General features: G+C 41.6%; 1 protein-coding gene across 7 annotated transcripts in view; it reads left to right on the top strand.

Moving 5' to 3' along the window:
* Positions 1 to 1,863: 1,863 nt before the first annotated feature.
* The window catches only part of SHOC1 (shortage in chiasmata 1), an 81,720-nt gene continuing 61,237 nt past the window's right edge, over positions 1,864 to 22,346 (top strand). For 3 of the 7 annotated variants that reach the window (XM_060199007.1, XM_060199013.1, XM_060199012.1), the window contains exons 1-5: positions 1,864 to 2,176; positions 3,781 to 3,887; positions 3,984 to 4,064; positions 7,029 to 7,152; positions 17,424 to 17,511. In XM_060199007.1, coding sequence (XP_060054990.1) covers positions 4,020 to 4,064; positions 7,029 to 7,152; positions 17,424 to 17,511 — 257 coding nt within the window. In that variant the 5' untranslated portion in view covers positions 1,864 to 2,176; positions 3,781 to 3,887; positions 3,984 to 4,019. The other 4 variants (XM_060199010.1, XM_060199009.1, XM_060199008.1 and 1 more) reach the window with 4 other exon arrangements.

Genomic DNA, 22,346 nt, shown 5'->3' on the forward strand with positions numbered 1-22,346 from the left:
CACACTGTCACCTGCTCTCACAGGCTGCCTGCTCACACCACACTGTCACCTGCTCTCACAGGCTGTCTGTGCCCACCACACTGTCACCTGCTATCACAAGCTCTGCACCCAACACACTGTCACCTGCTCTCACAAGCTGTCTGCACCCACCACACTATCACCTGCTCTCACAGGCTGCTTTCACCCACCACACTGTCACCTGCTCTCACAGGCTGTCTGTACCCACCACACTGTCACCTGCTTCACAGGCTGCCTGCAACCACCACACTGTCACCTGCTCTCACAGGCTGCCTGCACCCACCACACTGTCACCTGCTCTCACAGGCTCTGCACCCACCACACTGTCACCTGCTCTCACAGGCTGCCTGCACCCACCACACTGTCACATGCTCTCACAGGCTGTCTGCACCCACCACACTGTCACCTGCTCTCACAGGCTGTCTGCACCCACCACACTGTCACCTGCTCTCACAGGCTGTCTGCACCCACCACACTGTCACCTGCTCTCACAGGCTGTCTGCACCTACCACACTGTCACCTGCTCTCACAGGCTGCCTGCACCCATCACACTGTTACCTGTTCTCACAGGCTGTCTGCACCCACCACACTGTCACTTGCTCTCACAGGCTCTGCACCCACCACATTGTCACCTGCTCTCACAGGCTGCCTGCACCCATCACACTGTTACCTGTTCTCACAGGCTGTCTGCACCCACCACACTGTCACTTGCTCTCACAGGCTCTGCACCCACCACATTGTCACCTGCTCTCACAGGCTGTCTGCACCCACCACACTGTCACCTGCTCTCACAGGCTGTCTGCACCCACCTCACTGTCACCTGCTCTCACAGGGTGCCTCCACCCACCACACTGTCCCCTGCTCTCACAGACTTCATGCACCCACCACACTGTCACCTGCTCTCACAGGCTGCCTGGTCCCACCTCACTGTCACCTGCTCTCACAGGCTGTCTGCATCCACCACACTGTCACCTGCTCTCACAGGCTCTGCACCCACCACACTGTCACCTGCTCTCCCTGGTCTCTGCACCCACCACACTGTCACCTGCTCTCACAGGCTGTCTGCACCCACCACACTGTCACCTGCTCTCACAGGCTGCCTGCACCCACCACAGTGTCACCTGCTCTTACAGGCTGTCTGCATCCACCACACTGTCACCTGCTCTCACAGGCTCTGCACCCACCACACTGTCACCTGCTCTCACAGGCTGTCGGCACCCACCACACTGTCACCTGCTCTCACAGGCTGTCTGCACCCACCACACTGTCACCTGCTCTCACAGGCTCTGCACCCACCACACTGTCACCTGCTCTCACAGGCTGTCGGCACCCACCACACTGTCACCTGCTCTCACAGGCTGTCTGCACCCACCACACTGTCACCTGCTCTCACAGGCTGTCGGCACCCACCACACTGTCACCTGCTCTCACAGGCTGTCGGCACCCACCACACTGTCACCTGCTCTTACAGGCTGTCTGCACCCACTGCACTGTCTCCTGCTCACAGGCTGTCTGCAGGTCGCTGGGTGTAGCAGCTGCAGGTCACCTTCGCTCTAACGTGTTAAATCCTGTAGGCGGCATTGGACGTGCAAGCGCTCTGTATGTCCTGTTTATGCGCCTGGAGTCTCCCATCATGCGCCTCACAGACCCAGGCCTCCAGCCTCTCCCAGCACCCCCAGTGCTGCCCTCTGCACTGTCACTGCCCTGCAGAGGCCAGGGCACCTGGACTAGGCGCAGGCTCGGCTCGTGCTACAGGAAGTGTGGAGGAGGGGCCGCGCTGTCCAACCAAATGGAGCGCACAGTGCAAGGTCAGAGGTCGCAGATCTGAGGGCGGGAATGGCCTCTCAAGTGGTTCCTGTGGGACAGCTTAATCCCCAGGGTTCTGAGGAGCGCCCAGAGACAGTGAGCAGAGAGCGAGGGGATGGTAGGCTAGGCCGTGCTGTGCTTCTGCAGAGTTGTTTGATGATGGCAGGGCCAGTGACGGAAACCCAAATGGCGCCCCTCCTTTGGGCACACTGTTGAGGGACAGAGGGACCCAGTCCATTGTGATTAAGTCAGTCAGCAGTTTGGGGAGAAGCATGAACATCACAGGTCTGATTTCACCCTTAGGGACTGAGGACTGAGGGGAAGCCTGAGCAGCTCACCTGTGACTCACACTGTGAGTGGCTGTGACAGTGAGGGGCTGACGGGAAGCCTGAGCCACTCTCCTGTGATTTCTCACTGTGAGTGACAGTGAGGGGCTGAGGGGAAGCCTGAGCCGCTCTCCTGTGATTTCTCCCTGTGAGTGACAGTGAGGGGCTGAGGGGAAGCCTGAGCCGCTCTCCTGTGATTTCTCCCTGTGAGTGACAGTGAGGGGCTGACGGGAAGCCTGAGCCGCTCTCCTGTGATTTCTCACTGTGAGTGACAGTGAGGGGCTGAGGGGAAGCCTGAGCCGCTCTCCTGTGATTTCTCACTGTGAGTGACAGTGAGGGGCTGAGGGGAAGCCTGAGCCGCTCTCCTGTGATTTCTCCCTGTGAGTGACAGTGAGGGGCTGACGGGAAGCCTGAGCCGCTCTCCTGTGATTTCTCACTGTGAGTGACAGTGAGGGGCTGAGGGGAAGCCTGAGCCGCTCTCCTGTGATTTCTCCCTGTGAGTGACAGTGAGGGGCTGACGGGAAGCCTGAGCCGCTCTCCTGTGATTTCTCACTGTGAGTGACAGTGAGGGGCTGAGGGGAAGCCTGAGCCGCTCTCCTGTGATTTCTCACTGTGAGTGACAGTGAGGGGCTGACGGGAAGCCTGAGCCGCTCTCCTGTGATTTCTCACTGTGAGTGACAGTGAGGGGCTGAGGGGAAGCCTGAGCCGCTCTCCTGTGATTTCTCACTGTGAGTGACAGTGAGGGGCTGACGGGAAGCCTGAGCCGCTCTCCTGTGATTTCTCACTGTGAGTGACAGTGAGGGGCTGACGGGAAGCCTGAGCCGCTCTCCTGTGATTTCACAGTGTTATTGATTGTGAGAACACCTGCAGCACTGTTTCAGTAATCATGAAGCTTCCCCTCGGCAGTTAAAGACCTTGGTCTGAACCCTGGTTCTTACCTACTGTAATGTTTGCCCTTAAGCAGATGCACCGTCACCCATCCCTCTGACACCAATTCTTCAAGTCAACATTTCCTCAGTTAGTGTCACTGAAGCTTTAAGCAATAAAGAAATAAGACGTTTTTTCTTAGGTTGGTTGGTTGTTTTTTGTCCTTTCTAGGCCTGCTTCACTCTGGGATGACTTCCACATAGAGGCAGAGGGCCAGTGAATTTGTTGGCTTACTAATTATGATACATTTCCCTAAGAGTAATATGCACTGGTGATTTCAGTGAGTTAGCAATTAGGGAATTCTACCATCAAGATTACATTTTCTAAGAAATACAGTGGAATTCCCAACATCCTACTTCTCTATGACCATAGTTTTACCATCAGTTGTTTCAAGACTACTTAAGAAATATGAATATCCTTAGAAAAGCTCTCCCTACATCCTGTGAACTCCAGCCTCTTCACCAAAAAAAATTACATTAAACATAGTTTAATATGGTATACAGGTTAAACACTATGAGACATTTGAATAATCTGGTGTCAGCATAATATCCATATATTTAAATCATAGTAAGCTTATTTTATAGTTAACTTCTTATAATTTAGTCTTTTATGAAAGTACCAATCAAAATGTTGTCCCTAACAGTGTTTTTTTGCTCCTGATGTTGCTATTTTATCTACATTTAATTTTTTTGGAACCTGGCAGTGTCGCACTAGATTGAGCACATGTCACTATGCACAAGGGCCTAGCTTCAAGGCCTCAGTCCCGACCTTCGAAGGGGAAGCTTCATAAGCAATGAAGCAGTACTGCAGGTGTTTCTCTTTCTCCTTAATCCATCTCCTCTTCTCTCTTAATTTCTCTCTGTCCTACAAATTAAAAACTAATAATTTTAATTTTTATATTTCCAGATATAGACATTTGTACTGCATTCGAAGAAAGAAGATATGTTTTCACCACTCAGATATTGCGCAATAGACTATTTATATGAGGTAGAATGTTAATGTATAATCGTCTATTTAATAATAATTATGTAAAAATGTTATTTTTACTCATGATGATAATATTATATTTGTTCTTAGATTATATTTTAATGTAGTTAATTTAATATTTATTAACAAACTATAGAAATAATCATTGAAAGTATAGTCTTTTGATATTTATTTAAAGTTATTCCCCACTTAAATCTTTTTTTTTTTTTTTTTACCATAGCACTGTTCAGCTCTGGTTGTGGGGCATTAACTCTGGGGCCTCAGAGCCTCATGCATTAGAGTCTCTTTGACAAACCATCAAATGGGGACAAACCATTTGTCCCCCATCCTTCACATTAAAAGTACCACTTTTGGAAGGAAACTGGAACTTTAACATGAATTGGAAGATGTCAGGAGCAAAAGGGGAACTTGGCATCTTTGGGCTACTTCTTTAAATAATCTGAAGTGAAAGGAGTGTGAGGAAGAACAATTGCAGGTGTCTTTGGGATAACAGTAATAGCAGATATTGACCATTTAATTTGCTTTTTAAATATTTACTCGTATACTTTGCTTTTTTATTTTATTTTTTATTATCTTTATATATTTATTGGCTAGAGACAGCCAGAAGTTGAAAGGAAAGGGGAGACAGAGAGGGAGAGAGACAGCGATATCAGCAATCCTACTTCACCACTTGCAAAGCTTTCCTCCTGCAGATGGAGACTGGGGGCTCAAACCCTGGACCTTGCGCATTGTAACATGATGCACCACCACCCAGCCCCTACTTTGCCCCTACATTTTTAAAAGCAATTAAGATAGAATTATGTCATTTGATCATTGTAAATACTACATGACTAGGTAATACTTTTACACAGATTTTACTGTGTGGGAAACCGGTATCTAGAGAAGTTAAAGCCTTTTTCAAAGCTTAGAATTAAGTCAGTCACAGTAATGTAGTTAGAGTAATTGCCCTAAAAAATTACTGCTATTTTTGTTTGTTTAAAATGTGCTCATTTGGTGAGAAAGAAGACCAGAAAATCCCTCTGGCATGCACTTATAACCTCACATATTTAAGCCCTATTCTCTCATTGACCCACTCCCCCAGCAGCAATAGTTTACTGTTTCTATCATCATAATTGGCAAGTTGAACATTGGTTTTCTTTATAACTTTTACTTCATCTACTGGGCTAAGTAATCATCCCATTATAGCTAAAACTGTAATGTTTTACAGGAAATAAGGATGGCAGATAGACATATCTTCATGTTGCATTATTTCCTCAAAGCTGAGGGAGGCGATCCCAGTGCCAGCATAGCCAGAGCTGAGCTGTGCTCTGGTAAAAATAAATAAATAAATGAGGGGGACAAATGTGTCATTCATGATAACATGCATCCAAAAACTGTTGTTTATACAAAAATAGGTGGTTATATTGCCACTTACAAAATTAGGGTATATTCAAACATTCACAAGCTTTTAACCTTTCCTTTCCTATGGTGTCTTAGTTTCATGCTGTTCTACTCTCCATAATACAATAAAAATATGATACTAATCAATGGCAATTTTTATAAAAAAGGGCTTTGCAAAGTTGATGAAAATGTATTGAACAATTCAAATAACGGGTAAAGCAAATCATCAAAGGAAGATCTTGCAAAGTTAGTTAACAAACAAGAGAAGAGTAGTTTGATTATCAAAGGAATCAGAATAGCATTGAGAAAGTTTTATTCAATCTTTTAGAATTTTCTAAGGGTATCTTCTCTATGATCATGATAATGACAAATGTCAAGTATATAGTTATATAATAAAGTTGTGGGGGGGAAAGACAAAAAGCAATTATAAGCTGCTTATAAAAGTTTGCTACATAAGAAAATTTGTTATCTTATTTTTTAAATAAAATGCCAAACTTTTTTCCATTTCACTGTGAATTTTCCCCCTAGTTGTATATAAATTACTTTAACTGATATTTTCTGTGTACAATTTATTCTTGGCTAATTATGGCTACTTATTTAATATGTTACAACACCTTCAATAAGCATAAAGCTTTAGGGACTGATGTTGGTGGTGCCTCTGGTCAAATGCACATAGCACCATGTGCAAGGACCTGGGTTTGAGCTCCCACTCCCCACCTGCAGTAAGGATGCTTCACAAGCAGTGAAGTAGGTCTGCATGTTTATCTTCCTCTCAATTTCTCTCTGTGTCCCATTAAGAATAGAAATTTTAAAAATGACATAAAGCTTTAGAAATAGGGCAGGAAGCTGTAATTCTGAGTGTGTAAAGAATTCTTTGGGAGAAAGCAAGCTGCCTTCTGGGCTCACTTCCTGGGTGGTTATCAGAAGAGATACAGCTTAAGAGGACTTTTGAAAGAGAACTAGGATTTGGACAGCTAGAGAAGAGCAGCACTTCAGGTAGACCAAGCACTGGAGTCTCTAGAGCTGGTGAGGAAGTGCTGAATGCTAAGGGAGGCAGTGGTACCACTTGTCTATACTCAGAATAGTTATTGCTCAAGAGTAATGGGTCATAACATCAGAAAGTAAAACAGAACCAACTTCTGGAAAACTAACTGATTGGGAAATTTCTTCAACTGATTTAACAACCTCTTAAATGATTTTATTAGACTTCTTTTCTATTTAGAATCACATTGGTTGTCACAATGAAATAATGTAGACCCAATAACAGTTTAGATGGTTATATTATACTTTCAAGTGGAAAAAAACACATTTCTATTTGGTATATAGGGATGTAATTTCATTTTTGTCAAAACATGAACATTCACTATGCTCACAACAGATATGTTAATCTTACCTTGCAAAAAATTCTATAGAAAAATAGAACAAATCATTATTGATATTACTAGGAACCTTTATCAGTTATACTATTTGATGTTTTATAATGAGCATATAGTCACTTTAAATAAAATGATATAAATGTAAGAGAATAATACTGTAAATATTGATAATGTAGTAAGTGTATTAAAAACTTACTTTCTTACACAGAATATTGTTAAAAAGAAGTTTTGCAGAGATACTTTATTGCTTCGAATTCCTTCATGTTTATATCAAAATAAAAGTTATCAAGCAGGAATTATTGATAATACATTTAGAAGGCCATGGACAAGAGGTATATATTTTTATTTTTCAAATATATCTATTTTTAAGATTATTTCAGAGTTTGGCACAAAATTAGTAAAATGTACTTTGAGCATTATACAGTGCATTTTGTCATATCAGGTATCCAAGAAATTCATAAGTCAATTGTTTCATGACTGGACTTAGGCAATAAAGGGATTGGAAAGTTTTTAGTAGGTATGAGTAAAACAAAATATATTTAGATGATGAAATTTTCAAGTATTCTAGCACTGTAAATATTTGTATTAGAATCTTCCGCAATTGTGTAAGGATTACTTTTGGTTGTGATGATATACTGAATATAAAACTGTTTTAAAATGTGTATGTATATCTTTTTGCTTTTATCATATAACGAACTAAAGAAAGAGGTAGCCTTCCTGGAGGAATAAAACTAGTTAGTATTTATTTAGCATTTATTATGTGCCAGGCATTGTCATAGGTGCTAAGGATACAGTTAGACATAGAAATGCAGGCCAGTCAACTTGCCTTCCCCAGCAGACAACCTCACCAATGTGTCCTGGAATCTCCCCTCTACAGAGTCCTAACCAACTAGGGAAAGGTAGAAGCAGGTTCAGCACCTGTCAACACCCATATTCAGTGGATAAGCAATTACAGAGGCCAGACCTCCCAACTTCTGCACCCCACAGAGTTCTTTGGTCCATACTACCAGAGGGATAAAGAATAGGGAAATTTCCAGTGGAGGGGGTGGGGATATGGCACTCTGGTGGTGGTTATGAATTGTATCACTCTTATCCCACAGTCTTGTCAACCATTATTAAGTCAGTACTAATAATAGTACTACTAATAAGAAAAGAAGTGGAAAAATAAGAAAACACTAAGCAGAACTTAGACTGGAGTTGGTGTCCTGCACCAAAGTCAAAGACTCTGGGGTGGGGGGAGGGCTCAGGTCCTGGAACAGGATGGCAGAGGAGGACCTAGAGGGGGGTTGAATTGTTATGTGGAAAACTGAGATATATAACATATGCACAAACTACTGTATTTTGCTGTTGACTGTAAGCCATTAATCCCTCAATAAAGCTAAAACAAAAGAAAAGAAAATCTGACAGCCAAAGCAAAAAGGAAAAGAAAAAAAAGAAAGGAAGGAAAAGAAAAGCAAAGAAGACAGGCGAGTAAATTAGCTCACCTGGATAGTGCACCTACTTTGTCATGTGTATAACTCAGGTTCAAGTCTGCCCCCCACTATACTAGAGAAAGCTCTGGTGCTGTGGTGTCTTTCCCTCTCTCCCTCTGCTCCCTCTCTCACTTTCTGTCTGGGAAAAAAAAAAAAAAAGAAGTCAGCTTGGAGCAGTGAAGGTCCAGAAACAGCAAATGGGTATATCATTAAGGAAGAAAAAATAAGAAAGAAAAAGAAGAGGATAAGAAGGGAGAAATCTTAATTTAAAAATAAAGACATTGAAATACTCTCACCTCTCAAATTTTTCAGAGTGCTAAGGAGAGTACAACAATCAAACCATTAAATCTATAGAAACGGCACAATAATATGTAGTGTGCAATTTTAGAGGTAGAGAGTGCTATTTCCAAAGATGGCTAAGAAAAGGCCTCTGTAGGGAGTCTGGCGGTAGCGCAGCGGGTTAAGCGCACATGGCACAAAGTGCAAGGACCTGCGTAAGAATCCCGTTGGAGCCCCAGGCTCCCCACCTGCAAGGGAGTCGCTTCACAGGTGGTGAAGCAGGTCTGCAGGTGTCTTATCTTTCTCTCCCCCTCTCTGTCTTCCCCTGCTCTCTCCACTATCGAACAATGACAATATCAATAACAACAACAACAACAATAACTATAACAATGAAACATCAAGGGCAGCAAAAGGGAATAAGTAAATAAAATAAATATTTAAAAAAACTTTTTAAAAAGGCCTCTATGAAAAGGTGGACATTTGAAATGAGAGATGAGGGGACCGGGAGGTAGCGCAGTGGGTTAAGCGCACATGGCACAAGGATCCCGTTTGGAGCCCCAGCTCCCCACCTACAGAGGGGTCGCTTCACAGGCAGTGAAGCAGCTCTACAGGGGTCTTTCTCTCTCCCTCTCTGTTTTCCCCTCTTCTCTCGATTTCTCTCTGTCCTATCCAACAACGACGACAGCAATAACAACAATGATAAACAAGGGCAACAAAAGGGAAAGAATAGACTTTAAGTAGTTAAAATTACTTTAGAAGTCAAATCAGTAATAAGGAGATTTAAAAAAAAATGAAGAATTTCTTCTACGTCTTTGATCTGAGAAACTGGGTGAATGGTAATGCTATTCCTCAAGATAAGGAAAGACTCCTAGGAGACCAATTTGTTGCTGTACTTTTGCCAGTTTAAAATGCCCATTAAGCAGCTAAACAGAGGTATTGAAAACATTATGAAAGCAGTTAGATTTATCAATCCTTACTTGTTTATTTTTGCAAAGGAAAGACCTCATACATGTGTGATTTTATCACTCTAGGCCACTTCTTCCTTCAGAGAGAACACAGAAACTTCCTCTGGTACCATAGCATTTCATATGTGGTTCCTGAGCTCAATCCCAGGCCATTCCTCTATCAAGAAATGCACCCCCACATAATAAGTTATCTCTCCAGCTTTGATCCTTTTTAAAATTTCTTTATTGGAGAATTAGGGTTTTACATTCGACAGTAAATACAATAGTTTGTACGTGCATCACATTTCTCAGTTTTCCATATAGCAATACAACCCCCACTAGGTCCTCTGCCATCCTTTATGGACCTGTATTCTCCCCCCGTCCCCACCCACCCCACAGTCTTTTACTTTGGTGCAACATGTCAATTCCAGTTCAGGTTCTCCTTGTGTTTTCTCTTCTGATCTTGTTTTTGAACTTCTGCCTGAGAGTGAGATCATCTCATATTCATCCTTCTGTTTCTGACTTCTTTCACTTAATATGCAATTCTCAAGGTCCATCCAAGATCGGCTGAAAACGGTGAAGTCACCATTTTTTATAGCTGAGTAGTATTCCATTGTGTATCTAGACCACAACTTGCTTAGCCACTCATCTGTTGTTGGACACCTGGGTTGCTTCCAGGTTTTGGCTATTACAAATTGTGCTGCTAAGAGCATATGTGTACACATATCTTTTTGTATGACTGTGTTGGGTTCTGTAGGATATATCCCCAAGAGAGGAATTGCAGGATCACAGGGCAGGTCTATTTCTAGCCTTCTGAGAGTTCTCCAGACTGTTCTCCACAGAGGTTGGACCAATTGACATTCCCACCAGCAGTGCAGAAGAGTTCCTTTACCCCACAACCTCTTCTGCATTTGCTGCTGTTACCTTTTCTGATGTATGACATTCTCACAGGAGTAAAGTGGCATCTCATTTTTGTCTTTATTTGCATTTATCTGACAATCAGAGACTTGGTGCATTTTTTTATGTGTTTCTGGCCTTTTGGGTCTCTTCTGCGGTGAATATTCTGTCCATGTCCTCTCCCCATTTTTGGATGGGGTTACTTGTTTTCTTGTTGTTGTGTTTGGCAAGCTCTTTATATATTTTGGTTATTAGTTTCTTATTTAATGTATGGCATGTAAAGACCTTCTTCCATTCTGTGAAGGGTCTCCTGGTTTGGGTGGTGGTTTCTTTTGCTGTGCAGAAGCTTTTTAATTTGATGTAGTCCCATAGGTTTATACTTGCCTTAGTCTTCTTTGTAATTGGATTCATTTCATTGAAGATGTCTTTAAGATTTATGTGGAAAGAGTTCTGCCAATATTTTCCTCTAAATATATGATACTTTCTGGTCTAACATCCAAGTCCTTGATCCACTTGGAATTTACTTTTGTATTTGGTGAAATATAGTGGTTCAGTTTCATTCTTCTGCATGTTCCAACCCATTTTTTTCCAACACCATTTGTTGAAGAGGCTCTGCTTTCCCCATTTAATAGTCTGGGCACCTTTGTCAAATATGAGATGTCCATAGGTGTGGGGGCTTACTTCTGGGCTCTTAGTTCTATTCCACTGGTCAGTGTATCTATTCATGTTCCAGAACCAAGCAGTATTGATGACAATGGCCCTATAATACAATTTAAGAACTGGGAGTGTTCTTTCCTCTCAAGATTCTTTTGGCAATTCTAGGTCTTTTCTGGTTCCAGATAAACATTTGTAACATTTGTTCTATTCTCCTAAAAAATGTGCTTGGGATCTTGATGTGGATAGCATTAAATTTGTAGATGGCTCTGGGTAGTATATTCATTTTGATGATGTTAATTCTTCCAACCAATGAACATGGAATATCTTTCCACTTCTTTGTATCTTTCTATTTCCTTGAGTAGTGACTCATAATTTTCAGTATACAAGTCTTTCACTTCTTTGGTTAGGTTTATTCCTAGGTATTTTATTGTTTTGTTGCTATAGTAAAATGAATTTATTTATGGATTTCTTCTTCTTCTAACTTAGTGTTTGCATAGATGAATGCCACTGGCTTTTGAATGTTAATTTTATAGCCTGACACATTACTGTATTGCCTGATGATTTCCAAAATCTTCTTGCTGGATTCCTTAGGGTTTTCCATGTATACTATCATGTCATCTGCAAATAGGAAGAGTTTGACTTCTTCTCTTCCAATCTGTATGCCTTTAACTCCTTGCTACTTCCTGCCTGATTGCTCTGGCAAGAACTTCCAACACTATGTTGAATAGTAATAGTGATAGTGGGCATCCCTGTCTAGTACCTGATCTGAGAGGAAATGCTTCCAATTTTTCACCATTGAGTATGATATTGGCTGTAGGTTTGCTTTATATAGACTCCACTATCTTGAGGAATTTTCCATCTATTCCCATTTTTTGTAGTGTTTAGATCATAAAGGGATGTTGTATTTTGTCAAAGGCTTTCTCTGCATCTATTGATATGACCATGTGGTTTTTGGTCTTGCTTTTGTTGATGTGGTGGATCACATTGATTGATTTACGTATATTAAACCAACCTTGCATGCCTGGGATAAACCCCACTTGGTCATGATGAACAATCTTTTTAATATACTGCTGTATCCAGTTGGCTAGAACTTTGTTCAATATTTTTGCATCTATGTTCATCAGAGATATTGGTCTGTAGTTTTCTTTTTTGGTTGTGTCCCTGTCTGCTTTTGGTATCAAAGTGATGTTGGATTCATAGAAGCTGGAAGGGAGTATTCCTGTGTCTTCAATCTTCTGGAAGACTTCAAAGTAGAGGAATTAACTCTTCATTGAAGGTTTTGTAGGATTCATTTGTCAAACTATCTGGTCCAGGACTTTTATTTTGGGGAAGATTTTTGATAACTGTTTCAATTTCATTAGTTGTGATGGGCCTGTTCATGTTATCTAGTTCCTCCTTACTTAACTTTGGAAATTCATAGGTATCTAGGAAATTGTCCATTTCTTCCAGGTTCTCTACCTTGCTGGCATATAGTTGTTCATAGAAGTCTCGCATGATATGTTGAATTTCTGTGGTGTCTGTTGTGATATCTCCTCTTTCATTTAGTATCCGATTTATTTGGGTCTTCTCCTTTTGTTTTTTTGTGAGTCTGGATAAAGGCTTGTCAATTTTGTTCACTCTTTCAAAGAACCAACATTTAATTTCATTGATCTTTTGTATGGTTTTCTTATTTTCAATGTTATTGATTTCTGCCCTAACTTTAGTGATTTCTGTCCTTCTGGTTGCTTTAGGGTTCTTTTGTTCTTCTTCTTCTAGGTCTTTAAGATGTTCAATCAGGCTGTTTATTTGTGCTTTTTCTTGTTTCCTAATATGTGCTTATATGGCTATGAACTTCCCTCTCAGTACTGCCTTAGCTGTGTCCCAAATATTTTGATAGCTTGTGACTTTGTTTTCATTGAACTCTCGAAAGATTTTGATTTCTTCTTTTACTTCCTTTTTGACCCAGTAGTTGTTAAGTAGTATACGGTTGAGCTTCTACATTTTGGGACTATTACTAATCTTTTGTTGAATGTTAAGTGTTTGTCTCACCACTTGTGGAGCTTTAATCCTGCAGGTGGGAACTGAGCACTTGAACTTGGGTCCTTGTGCACTGTATCATGTGCACTCCACTGGGCATACCACTGCCAGGCCTGAATGCCTGCTTTTGATTATGTGAGGCCCTGAGTTTTATGTCTACCACCACATAAGACCAACAAAGATCAAAAGAAAAAAAAAGTCAGAACTGCATGCAGTTTATTGGCAGATACATTATGAAGAAGTTAATTATTCCCAACTTTATTTGCAGATACACTTCAATTCTAGTTGGAAGCCCAACAAGTTATTCTATGACTATCAATGCAAATTAACTACAAACTCATGAAGAAATTTGCAGTAGTGATAGACATGTTCTAATATTATTTTGGACTGGGGACACAGCATAATGGTTATGCAAAAGACTTTCTTTTTATTTTTTTTATTGGGGGATTCATGTTTTACACTGGACAGTAAATACGAGAGTTTGTATTTCCCAGTTTTCCACATAACAACACAACCCCCACTGGGTCCTCTGCCATCACGTTCCAAGACCTGAACCATCCTCCCCAACCCAGAGTCTTTTACTTTAGTGCAATACACCAGCTCCATTCCAAGTTCTGCTTAGTGTTTTCTCTTCTGATATGCAAAAGACTTTCATGCCTGAGACTTCGAGGTTCCAGGTTCAGTCTTCAGTACCACCATAAACCAGAGCTGAGAAGTGCTCTGGACTTTATGTGTCTCTCTGTATCATTCTCACTAAAATTAAATATAAAAATAAAATATTTAAAAAATAAAATAATTTACTTAAGATAAAATATTAAAAAAATAATTTAAAATTCTAGTGATAACTTCATAGTTTGTAAATGTAATAATACCACAAAGATGGGTATTATTTTAAAAGGACTGCATGCATAGCAGAACAGTGCTTTCATAGCTCTCTTAACTATCTGAGTCTCTCATTAGAAATTTTAAAATTTTGTTTAAAAAGTAAGGTGTTGTGAGGGCATGCAGTGGCACACCTGGCTAAGCGCTCACACTGCAGTCCACAAGGACTCCGCTTCAAGCCCCTGGTTCCCACCTGCAGGGGGAAAGCGGCACAAGTGGTGAAGCAGGGCTACAGGTGTCTCTCTGTCTCTCTCCCTATCTTCCCTTCCTCTCAATTTCTGGCTGTCTCTATGCAATAAATAAATGAAGACAATTAAAAAATAAGGTGTTGGCTAAAGGGGAAAGTAAAGAATTATTTTTTGTTTCTTTGTTTTAAATGTGCAGGCTTTAAAAATAGGAAAGATACCATAGCTTGTTTATTTACCTGTGGCAATGATCTTGATAAAAAAAAAAAAATGACAGTCAGTGTTTCCTTTTTAAAAATATATTTTTATAATATTGTTTTTAAAAATTAGTCTGAAAAAAGTGAAAATGCAGGCAAGAAAGGGGATAATGCAGTAAAAGAGGGTAGTGTTAAGAGCACAACTGGGGAAGTTGGTATTAGGTAGGAGTCAGGATTGTTCTCCTTCTACAGGTAGGAAAGCAGAGCCTGTGCCTACACGTGCCAGCAGCTTGGGAAATCTCTTCTCTGTTTACATTACCTTTCTGTGCAACAGGAAGGGCATAAAAAGTGGATGGGGGTCATTGAAATGAGCACTGCAATCTGACAGAGGCAGGACTGAGGTAACTCCATGTACTAGAGGCTCAACTTGCACACCTAAAGCTCCAGAGGCCACAGCTTCAAGGTTGATGGGCTAGAAGGACAGCTCCCTGGGTACTGCTTGCACCTTGCCAAGTACCTACCTGCTGAAGTTTGAATGCTAGCGCCACACAGGAAGTGCTATGACACTAGAGGAAGATCCAGTCCTTGATGCCTTTCCTTCTCTCTCTCTGAATGAAACAGAAGCCCAGAGCGGTAAAACTGCATATATGTGAGCTCTCACTTCTGCAAAAAATAGGGAAAAGGAAAATTGAGAGGGGAGTGTGTGAAAGAATGAGAAAGTCAATTTTTCCCATTGTGTTGCCCTTGTTGTTTATCATCATTGTTGCTATTGCCGTCATTGTTGTTCGACAGGACAGAGAAATTGAGAGAGGAGGAAAGACAGAGAGATGGAGAGAAAGATAGACGCCTCCAGACCTGCTTCACCACTTGTGAAGGGACCCTTCCCCCCACAGCCCCCGCAGGTGGGGAGCCAGGGGCTTCAACCAGATCCTTGTGCGGGTCCTTGTGCTTGGTGCCATGTGAACCTAACCCGCTCGCTACCGCCTGTCCCCGAGAAAGTCAATTTTCATAGGAAAATGTACTGGCATTAACTCACTATTGGAAACCCATTTGAAAATTATGATCATAATTTGACATAAATTCATTTAGCATACTGGAGTGATTTTTATTTACCATGATTTTAATTTGTTTTAGTGTACAAAAACTGGAAAGGAGAGACATTTATATTTAAATTAGTATAACAGAAAGAGACAAAAAAAAAAATCAAGAGTCTATGTAAGGGAGGGGGTATAGGACTGTTCATGAATCCAAACCATATGTGGCAGGAGGGAAGCATGATGAATATTGTAAAAATTGGAAATATCGGGCTGGGTGGTGGTGCACCTGGTCGAGGACACATGTTACAATGTGCGGACCCTGGCTCAAACCCTACATCCCCACCTGCAGGGGGAAGCTTCATGAGTGGTGCAGCAGTGCTGCAGGTGTCTCTCTGTCTCTCCTCTCTATCACCCACTTCCCTCTCGATTTCTGGCTGTCTATCCAATAAATAAATTAAGATAACTTAAAAATTAGAAATATCAGTGGTGGGAAGGTTCTAGTCATGTTGGAAATAAGTGAAAGGATAGCTTCCAGTGAAATGTTTCTTTAAAAGTACAGAAGGGGAAAATTTTTATCATTTCACCCTAGTTTTCTTTCTCCTTAAAAAACTAACGATAATAGCCAAAATTTATCGAACATTTATAATATGGCAGCCACTATATACACGTTTCTTCAAAAATGTCTATTTGTTTAAGAAAGTGAAGGAAGGATGAAATTAGAGCACCACTCTGGCACATAGGATGCCTGAGAGCCCACTGCTTTATTTGCTGCTGCATGTGTAACCACATTTATCTAATCTCTACAACAGTTCACGTCTCGTCTCATTTATTTAATCCTTACTGCGATTTACATGTCTCAACACATTCACTTAATCCAAACACTGTGTTAAAAGGCTATCACTCCTGATTTGTAGATAAGGAGCAAAGGTAACAAAAAGATCGACATTTACACATGATCATACTGATTAGTATACAGCAGCACAAGGATGAAAATCTGGGCAGGGTGACTCTAGAATCTGTGTTCCTGACTAATAATTTCACATATTTTCCCAACGAGGCACAAACTTAGAAGTTAAGCTTTTGGCTCAAGGTATCAAGCTACTAAAACGTAATACTGCTGGTGGAACCCTGGTTCTTTGACTCTGGCTTCATTCAGTGGTTTCCTCTCAGTCAGGTAAATAGTGGTTCCTCTCACTAAGAGACCAAGGGTCAATTTTGAGATAAGCTATAGCTACATAAAATTTTAAGATATACCCAGGCTCAAGCCCCTGGTCCCCACCTGCAGGGGGAAAGCTTCGTGAGTGGTGAAGCGGTGCGATAGGTGTCTCTGTTTGTCTCCCTCGCTATCATCCCCTTGCCTCTGATTTCTCACTGTTTCTATCCAATAAATAAAAACATTTAAAATATTTTTTAAATTTTAAGATATGACTGGATGCCAGAATTCTACTTATACCACTATGGTCTTTCAAGGGAGATATATCAGAGTGAATTGGAGTGGTCAGTAATAAAGGATTTGTGAGGAGTAGCATATAAGCTATTGAACACAACTATTTAGAATGGTAGTATTGTATAAGTAAAGAAATTTTGTAGGGGCCAGTTGGTGGTTGTCACACCTGGTTAAGCACACACACTACAGCGCCCAAGGACCAGGGTTCAAGTCCCTGGGCCCCACCTGCAGGGGAAAGCTTCACAAGCGGTGAAGCAGGGCTACAAGTTTCTCTCTGTCTCTCTCCGCTAACTCCACCCTCTCAATTTCTGCCTCTATCCAGTAATAAAGAAAAGAAAAGAAATAAAAAAAGTTTATAAAAAATAATGAAGGTGATTTATTCAGGTGCTAATATTTGCTTCGGCTGAGCTTTCTCATTAAGTGAGGTCATGTTGAAAATGGCTAAATATTTGGAATCTTGTATTATTTCAGTAAAATGCATTTGTGAAAAAATAAAGATAGCACCTTAATGTAAGAAGTGAATGTCTGACTCCTTATATTACAGAGGAAAGGAAGTCATAGAAGCTAACATCTACCACTCTCCTTTCCAGTCTCGACTGTCGCCGTTTGGGGGATGTCAGATAGTTCCATCTTGGATCAATGGACAGCGAGTCTCTCCGTGGAGGATTTCCTTGAGAAGTATGTGGGCTTAGCCTGAAAATTCCCTTCTTCTATATGCATGAAGATTTTCTTCTTTTATCTGAAGAAAAATCCCTCATGCGAACCACGTTGTTATGTTTTGAATTATTAAGTAAACTTTCTGTAGAAAATGTTAATAGAAAAATTCTTAGCTATAGAAAGACCCTTGTGGTGGAGAGAGAGCGGCCCTAGCAGGTGTGTGCCTGGCCCCAGGGGATGCGCTGCAGCACCAGAGAGTGCTCTGGTGCTCTCCCTGCGTCTGTCTGTTTCTCTCTTTGGGTGAGAATGTGGCCCAGAGTAGTGGAATCCTGACTGCACAAGGCCCATGGTTCAGGCATTGGTAACAGTGGTTTTCTGTAGCGTGTGTGCCAGTGACAAGGGCATTCTAACGAAGCAGGGGCCACCTTCACCCATCTCCTCTGGGAGCCTGCTCCACTGTGGTAGCTGGCCAGGAGGCTTCATTTCCTCTCACTATGTTAGGTGGCGTTTACTGTGACTTAGCTGTTTCCTCTGCTGGGCAGATGTGAAACAGTCTGGTTATTGTTGGCAGATCATGCCCAACCATTTTGTTTTTGAGTCTTTACTGTGTAGTTTTACATGGGTTCACACCTAGCCGGCCTACTTCCAGTATTTTTATTTTTATATTTTTTGTAAGACAGGTTTGGAAACTCCCCCCTGACTTTCACCAAAAGATTCGTAACTTTCATATGTGATTGCTAGCCTACTATAATGTATAAATACAATATAATATAATTTAAATGAGTAGAGTATGAATACAGGCTAAAAGAAGGGCTAACACTAATCAATTATGAAAACTAGAATAAAATGCATGAAAAAATGAAGATCTACACATTAATATCATAGAAAAAAATCTTACGCTTTAAGCACTATCCTTTACTCTTTAAGAAATATTTAAGAAATGTCTTGCAAGATACAAGAAAAAGCATTTCAATTCACTCAGGGCCATTGCTCATAGAACACTGCTTCCTGTTTGAATACTACATGAACTTTTCAAATTAATACTTTAAAAAAATAGTGCAACTGTCAGGTTTTCACTGATTGTTTCAAATTGAAAAAGACAGAGAGAGAGTGGGCAGTAGCACACCTGGTAAAGTGTACATGTGACAATGCTCAAGAAACTGAGTCCAAGCCTGTTGTTTTCGACGGGTTATGTTGTTTTCAATGGGCTGGCTTCACGGGCGGGTAACAGACGACCAGGGACTCATGGTTGAGCTGTAGGCAGTATCTCTTTATTCATGCAGGACGCAGCACAATCTAAGACGAGCTAAGCTAAACTCAAAGTACAGTACTGTAAAACTCACAATGCTGTCTTTATATATACTTGCCAAATAAGGTGGAAACAGGATGTGACATAGAGAGGGTGGAGAGAAAAATGACTGGTGAAAATCAGAGTGTGACAAAGAGGGGGCAGATTAGGCGAGAATCCTATCACTGAACCACAAATGCCCTGGAGGGAGGGTGGAACTTGTTAACAGGGGTTATGTAAATAGAATGAAGTGGTTATGTAAATAGAATAGTGTTAAGCAGGGGGGATTTAAACCAAATGAAACAGAAGGGGTCTCATGCACACCAACAATTCCCCCTTTCTTTTTAACTAATGGCCCTTGTGGGGTGAACAGAAATGTATATCATACAGGCGTTTTCAAAAGAACTGGCATAAGACATGGAAAACAAAATAGGCAAGCAGCAATAACCAGTGTGATGTCAAGGGGAATGTTTCTTGCCTCAAAGGGTAAGGCCTAGCAGGCGAAAGAGTATTTCTTGCCTCTGGGAATGCTTCATGCCTCTGGGGGCATCTCTTGCCTCAAAGGGCGTTTCCTGCCTCTGTGGGCATCTCTTGCCTCTTGGGGCGCTTCATGCCTCTGTGGGCATAACCTAATAAGGAGGGGGAGTTTTCTACCTCTGGGACAGAGCCTGCAGGCGAGGGGACATGGTCTATAAAGTCTCAAGGCAATTGGCTGAAGTTAGTCTTTGAGAAACACAGCAGCGTGTACCAGTAAGTCCGATGGAGGTGTCAGTCCAAAGTAGCTAACCACAGAAGAAAATGCCGGAGGATGAAACGCTGCACGTCTGTCTCGATGGGGAATGTTGGCCACCAGAATTCTGCTTTTCTGTAGAGAGTGATCTTTGGAGTCTGTGAATCTGTTTCTTCAGGTCGTGCCAGGTCTCATCATTGGTTTCTGGGGGTGTGTTGTAGTCATTCCATCTTGTGGGTGATGTCAGAGAACAGGGGTCCAAATGGATTTCCGGGAATTCCATTTGAGTAGATGCTTTTTCATATGAAGACTTGACAGCTGAAATTCACTTGTTGAACAAAACTTGTAGCAGATTAGAAGTTTACTATAATGGATAATTCCATTATAATCGGAAGTCCTTTCTAGTATGATTTTAAGGTTGTTTAAGCAGTTTAAACTCAATAAAATGTGGAAAGGTAAACAGAAGAACCACGGTTAAAAGCCTCAGGCATGAGAATAATTAACATAATCATTGCACTATCTGCCCCACCCATAACTCATACAGTTTTCAGGATTAAATGTTTCAGATTCATGTCAAGACGTAAAAGAGAAATCAAAGGAGGGAAAAAACAATTTTTTGGATTGTTTCTGGATGTCTCTAGAAATCATGGCTGCGTCCAGCATTTTTTTTAAGTCAATGTCAAACAAAAATTCAGTCATTCAAGTCATTCTCTTATGAAACGCAATTTGAACCAGATTATCAAGATCTCACCATGTAGGATTAAGAGTCCCCGGAGGGCGTCCTAGTCCAAAAAGCTCCTCGAAATTCCATTTAGGGTGCTTCAGACTGTTCCTGCTGGATTGCTTCAGGCACCCATTTTTAAAAGCGTCTTCCCATCAAAGAAAGAATCCAATCAGGAGAGTAGAAGTAGAGTAGAGTAGACACTATCCACGTGTCTCCATACTTGGGAACTGCCAGGGTACTCGAGAATGTTCTTCAAATTAGAGTAGTCCTTCTCCATGGGAAACATGTGAGAAGAAGTCCAGAAAGTCCCAGGAGAAATCCCCATGCATGTCCCAAGGTCTACGATCACGGTCATAAAGAACCAAATTGTGGCCTGGAGCAAAATGTAGTCCTTTTCCTCAGGAAACATGGGAGAGGGAATCCAGAAAGTCCAAGTGTTGGTATGCATGAGACCCCTTCTGTTTCATTTGGTTTAAATCCCCCCTGCTTAACACTATTCTATTTACATAACCACTTCATTCTATTTATATAACCGCTGTTAACAAGCACCTCCCTCCAGGGCATTGGTTCAATCCCCACTGTTTCATGATATGTTTTTGCTCCACCCCCCCTCCTTGTCACACTCTGATTGTCACCAGTCACTTTTCTCTCCACCCTCTCTGTGTCACACCCTGTTTCCACCCTACTTGTCAAGTATATATAAAGACAGCATTGTGAGTTTTAGAGTACTTTACCTTTAGTTTAGCTTAGCTCGGCTTAGATTGTGCTGCGTCCTGCATGAATAAAGAGATACTGCCTACAGCTCAACTATGAGTCCCTGGTCGTCTGTTACCCGCCCGTGAAGCCAGCCTGGAGAAAACAACCTAACCCATCGAAAACGACATATGGCGCCCAACGTGGGGCCAGGCCTGCGCAACTCCCAGATAAGTGAAGACTTTGCCTACCTATGCACTATGGTCTTCTCTTCTACTTACGAAGAGGTTTGCCAAAGCCTCTACTGTTTCATTATGAGACAGTTTCTCTGTCTCTGGAACATTTTACTCTGGGCCACACTTCGGTTCCCTCACCGGGAACTTTGGTTTCTTATGACCGGGATCATAGAGCTTGGGAGATGCACGGAGATTTCTCCTTGGACTTTCTGGATTCCCTCTCCCATGTTTCCTGAGGAAAAGGACTACATTTTGCTCCGGGCCACAGTTTGGTTCTTTATGACCGTGATCGTAGACCTTGGGATATGCATGGGGATTTCCCCTGGAACTTTCTGGACTTCTTCTCGAATGTTTCCCATGGAGAAGGACTACTCTAATTTGAAGAAAATTCTCGAGTACCCTGGCAGTTCCCAAGTATGGAGACATGTGGTTAGGTCTACTCTCCTGATTGGATTCTTTCTTCAATGGGAAGACGCTTTTAAAAATGGGTGCCTGAAGCAATCCAGCAGGAACAGTCAGAAACACCCTAAATGGAATTTCGAGGACCTTTTTGGACTAGGTCGCCCTCCGGGGATTCTTAATCCTACATGGTGAGATCTTGATAATCTGGTTCAAGTTGCGTTTCATAAGAGAATGATTTGAATGACTGAATTTTTGTTTGACATTGACTTAAAAAAAAAAATGCTGGACGCAGCCATGATTTCTAGAGACATCCAGAAACAATCCAAAAAATTGTTTTTTCCTCCTTTGATTTCTCTTTTACGTCTTGACATGAATCTGAAACGTTTAATCCTGAAAACTGTATGAGTTATGGGTGGGGAAGATAGTGCAATGATTATGTTAATTATTCTCATGCTTGAGGCTTTTAACCGTGATTCTTCTGTTTACCTTTCCACATATTATTGAGTTTAAACTGTTTAAACAACCTTAAAATCATACTAGAAACGACTTCCAATTATAATGGAGTTATCAATTATAGTATACTTCTAATCTGCTACAAGTTTTGTTTGACAAGTAAGTGAATTTCAGCTGTCAAAGTCTTCACATGAAAAAGCATCTACTCAAATGGAATTCCTGGAAATCCATTTGGATCCTGTTCTCTGACATCGCCCCCGGAAACCAATGAGGTGACCTGGCACGACCTGAAGAAACAGATTCACAGACTCCAAAGATCACTCTCTACAG

The sequence above is a fragment of the Erinaceus europaeus genome, chromosome 10 (assembly GCF_950295315.1).
Source record: "Erinaceus europaeus chromosome 10, mEriEur2.1, whole genome shotgun sequence".
Taxonomy (NCBI): Eukaryota; Metazoa; Chordata; class Mammalia; order Eulipotyphla; family Erinaceidae; genus Erinaceus; species Erinaceus europaeus.